This window comes from Aplysia californica, unplaced genomic scaffold, assembly GCF_000002075.1.
Source record: "Aplysia californica isolate F4 #8 unplaced genomic scaffold, AplCal3.0 scaffold01084, whole genome shotgun sequence".
Taxonomy (NCBI): Eukaryota; Metazoa; Mollusca; class Gastropoda; order Aplysiida; family Aplysiidae; genus Aplysia; species Aplysia californica.
In genome coordinates this window covers 98,216-101,985 of record NW_004798354.1, presented here as the reverse complement: position 1 = coordinate 101,985, position 3,770 = coordinate 98,216, and the positions used below count along the sequence as shown (strand labels likewise).

General features: G+C 34.8%; 1 protein-coding gene across 3 annotated transcripts; it reads right to left on the bottom strand.

Annotated features, from left to right (window-relative positions):
* On the bottom strand, nt 1-3,563 carry LOC101854300. Of its 3 annotated transcripts, XM_035973260.1 has the most exons (10): nt 3,300-3,563; nt 2,954-3,023; nt 2,592-2,664; nt 2,229-2,301; nt 1,867-1,938; nt 1,513-1,585; nt 1,185-1,257; nt 826-901; nt 420-495; nt 1-135 (listed from the first exon to the last, which is right to left on the bottom strand). In XM_035973260.1, the coding sequence occupies exons 4-10, from the start codon at nt 2,277-2,279 to the stop codon at nt 110-112; spliced, it is 447 nt and encodes a 148-aa protein (XP_035829153.1). In that variant the 5' UTR covers nt 2,280-2,301; nt 2,592-2,664; nt 2,954-3,023; nt 3,300-3,563; the 3' UTR covers nt 1-109. The 3 variants fall into 3 exon arrangements, with proteins under 3 accessions (XP_035829153.1, XP_035829152.1, XP_035829154.1); XM_035973259.1 differs by having other exon boundaries at nt 2,229-2,664; XM_035973261.1 differs by having other exon boundaries at nt 2,229-3,023.
* Between the last annotated feature and the right edge of the window lie 207 nt (nt 3,564-3,770).

Below are 3,770 nucleotides of genomic sequence, written 5' to 3'. Positions count from 1 at the left end.
TAATTTTATTGAGTTAGTGCAGAAATAAATTTTTTCCAAGACGTTACTTCACAGATAAATACCTCCTGTAGATGGTCCGGCTGTGGTATCCTTGGCGTCGTCGTGCAGGTCATCCTCCGCTCCAGCAGAGGGGTCCTGGTGATGAATACAAGTGATAAGGAATTACCTCTCATCAATCATGTTAATATTTTTGTTTCATCAGATAAAGAGTTGTTATAACATTGTTTGTGGTTGGTTTAAAGCACAGAAAGTCATTTATAAAAATCTGTTGCTTAGTACATTTTATCATTTTCCGGTTTTGTCAGAATTAAACAAATAAAAAATGTACATTTAACTCAGTCCCATAGATAGATATTCTTTTAATTTTAAAACTAATAAACAAATAATCTTCCAAGAGACATTACTTCACAGACAAATACCTCCTCTTCTTGATGGTCCGGCCGCGGTATACTTGGCGTCGTCGTCCAGGTCATCCTCCGCTCCAGCAGAGGGGTCCTGGTGATGAAAACATGTGTCAATTAGGAATATCCTCTTTCATTTATGTTTTCTTTTTTGATAAAATTGTTTACGGTTTGTTTAAAAAGACGAAAAGTAGTGTACATTGAACTCAGTCCCATTTGCATTTTTCTAAAAAAATTTTAGCTAATGAAAAAATAAAATTATTCCAAGACAAGCTAGTAAATACATTTTATCATTTCTCAATTTTATCTGAATGAAAAAAATATAATTTACAATTAACTCAGTCCCATAGACAGGATTTCTTCTAATTTCATTGAATTGATAAACAAATAATCTTCCAAGACACATTACTTAACAGACAAATACCTCCTGTTGATGGTTCGGCCGCAGTGGTATCTTTAGCGTCGTCGTCCAGGTCATCCTCCACTGCAGCAGAGGGGTCCTGGTGATGAATACATGTGTCAATTAGGAATATCCTCCTTCAATAAAGCTTTTTTTAAATTTCATCATATAAAAAGTTGTTATAAAATGTTTTATAGTTGGTTTAAAAGGACAGAAGGTCATTTTTTAAAAACCTGTCGCTAAAAACATTTTATCATTTTTCCTGTTTTATCTGAATTAAAAAAAAAAATGTAACCAGATTTTACTCTGTCGTAGGTATTCTACTAATTTCATTGAACTAATAAACAAATAACCTTCCAAGACATTACTTCACAGACAAATACCTCATGTTGATGGTCCAGTCTTGGTATCCTTTTCGTCGTCGTCCAGGCCATCCTCCGCTCCAGCAGAGGGGTCCTAGTGATGAAGACATGTGTCAATTAGGAAAATCCTCTTTCATTAATAACGTTGTTTTTTTTAATCAAATAAAAAGAGCCGTAATAAAATAGCTTACTGCAGTTTTAAAAGGACGAATGGTCATTTATATTTTCGGTTTTATTTGAATTAAAAACAAAACTTACATTGAACTCAGTCTCATAGGTATTTTTCTAAAATATTTTTAGCTAATGAAAAAATAAAACTATTCCAAGACATTACTTTACACACAAATACCTCCTGTTGATTGTCTGACAGTGGTACCATTGACGTCGTCGTCCAGGTCATCCTCCACTCCTGCAGAGGGGTCCTGGTGATGAAGACATATGTTAATTAGAAATATCCTCATATCAATCACGATTTTTTTGTTTCATCAGATAAAGAGTTGTTTTAACATTTTTTACAGTTGATTTAAAAGGACAAAAAGTCATTTATAAAAAATCTAAATAATTTTATAATTTTCCGGCTTCAAAAGAATTAAACAAATAAAACTTTTACATTTAACTCAGTCACATTGATAGATATTCTTCTAATTCTGTTAAACTAATAAGCAAATAATCTTCCAAGACAAATTACTTCACAGACAAATACCTCATGTTGATGATCCGGCCGTGGTATCCTTTGATCGTTGTCCAGGTCATCCTCCACTCCAGCAGAGGGGTCCTGGTGATGAAGACGTGTCAATTAGGAATATCCTCCTCCATTAATAAAGTTTTTGTTTTGTTTTATCACATGAAAGAGACTTAATAAAATAGTGTACGGCTGGTTTAAAAGAAAGAAACTTCATTTATAAAAAATTGTCACAAAATACATTTTATCATTATCTGGTTTTATCTGAATTAGACAAATAAAAAATTTACATTTAACTTAGTCGCACAGATAGATTTTCTTCTAATTTTATTAAACTAATAAGCAAATAATCTTCCAAGACACATTACTTCACAGACAAATACCTCCTGTTGATGGTCCGCCGTGGAATCCTTAGGGTTTGTCATCAAGGTCATCCTCCACTCCAGCGGAGGGGTCCTGGTGATGAAGACATGTGTAAAGTAGGAATATCTTTTATCAATGTAGCTTATTTTTTTGTTTGATCAAATAAAAGGAGCTATTATAAATAATACTTATGGTTGGTTTAAAAGGACAGAAGGTCATTTTTTTAAAAATCTGTCGCTAAAAACATTTATCACTTTCAAGTTTTTTCTGAATAAAATAAAACAACTTACATTGAACTCAGTCCCATTTGCATTTTTGTAATTTATTTTAGCTAATGAAAAAAATTAAATTATTCCATATCAAGTTTTTTCACAGACAAATACCTCCTGTTGTTGGTTCGGCCGTGGTATCCTTGGCGTAGTCGTCCAGTTCATCCTCCACTTCAGTAGAGGGGTCCTGGTTAGGAAGACATGTGTCAATTGTGAATATCCTCTTTCATCAATCCAGTTATTTTTTTTTCTTTCATCAGATAAAGAGTTGCTATATAACTGTTTACACTTGATTTAAAAGGACAGAGGGTCATTTATAAAAATCTGCCACTAAATACATTTATCATTTTCCGGTTTTATTTCAATTAAACAAATACAAGTTTTACATTTAACTCAGTCACATAGATAGCTATTCTTCTGATTTTAAACTTATAAACAAATAATCTTCCAAGACAAGTTACTTCACAGACAAATACCTCCTGTTGATGGTCCGACCGTATACTTGACGTCGTCATCCAGGTCATCCTCCGATCCAGCGGAGGGGTTCTGGTGATGAAGACATATGTCAGGAATATCTTGTTTCATCAGATCAGACATGTTAATTATTTTGTTTCTTCAGATAAAGAGTTGTTATAAAATAGTTTATGGTTGGTTTAAAGGACAGAAGGTCATTTATAAAAAATCTGTAAATACGTTTTATCATTTTCCGGTTTAATCTGAATTAAAAAGCAAAACTTACATTGAACTCAGTCTCATATTTTTCTAATTTTATTGAACTATTAAACAAATAATCTTCCAAGACAATACTTCACCGACAAATACCTCTGGTAGATTGTCCTCTGCACCAGCAGGTGGTCCTGGTGATGAAGATCCACTTCGATACAGGTCTGGCTGTGCTGCACCAGCGAACATCAAGGAACAATCCAGTATTCATGCCACTCCAACAACCTCACACTCAAACTCAGATCAGCAGAAAGCTCTACCCACACCATTCTACCCCTGCCATCCTTCCCGTCCTACCTCCTACCCGCCTAAAAAAAAAACCCAAACCAAACCTACACTACAACCTCAACTACCTCCCGCCATGGCCATGGCAACACCTACAAAATCCTACTCTGACTCTAACCTATCCACCTAGCTCCCTATCAAGCTATTTGCCTATCTCTACAGTCCCACTGCGTCACTTTAAGCCTGAGTGTGAGAGACGGAAATCGGAGCAGTAGACCACCCGCTGTTTGGCTTCTCATGTGGGTGCCGTCTTTCTGAGAAAAATTAGAAGTTAAACTAGCAATT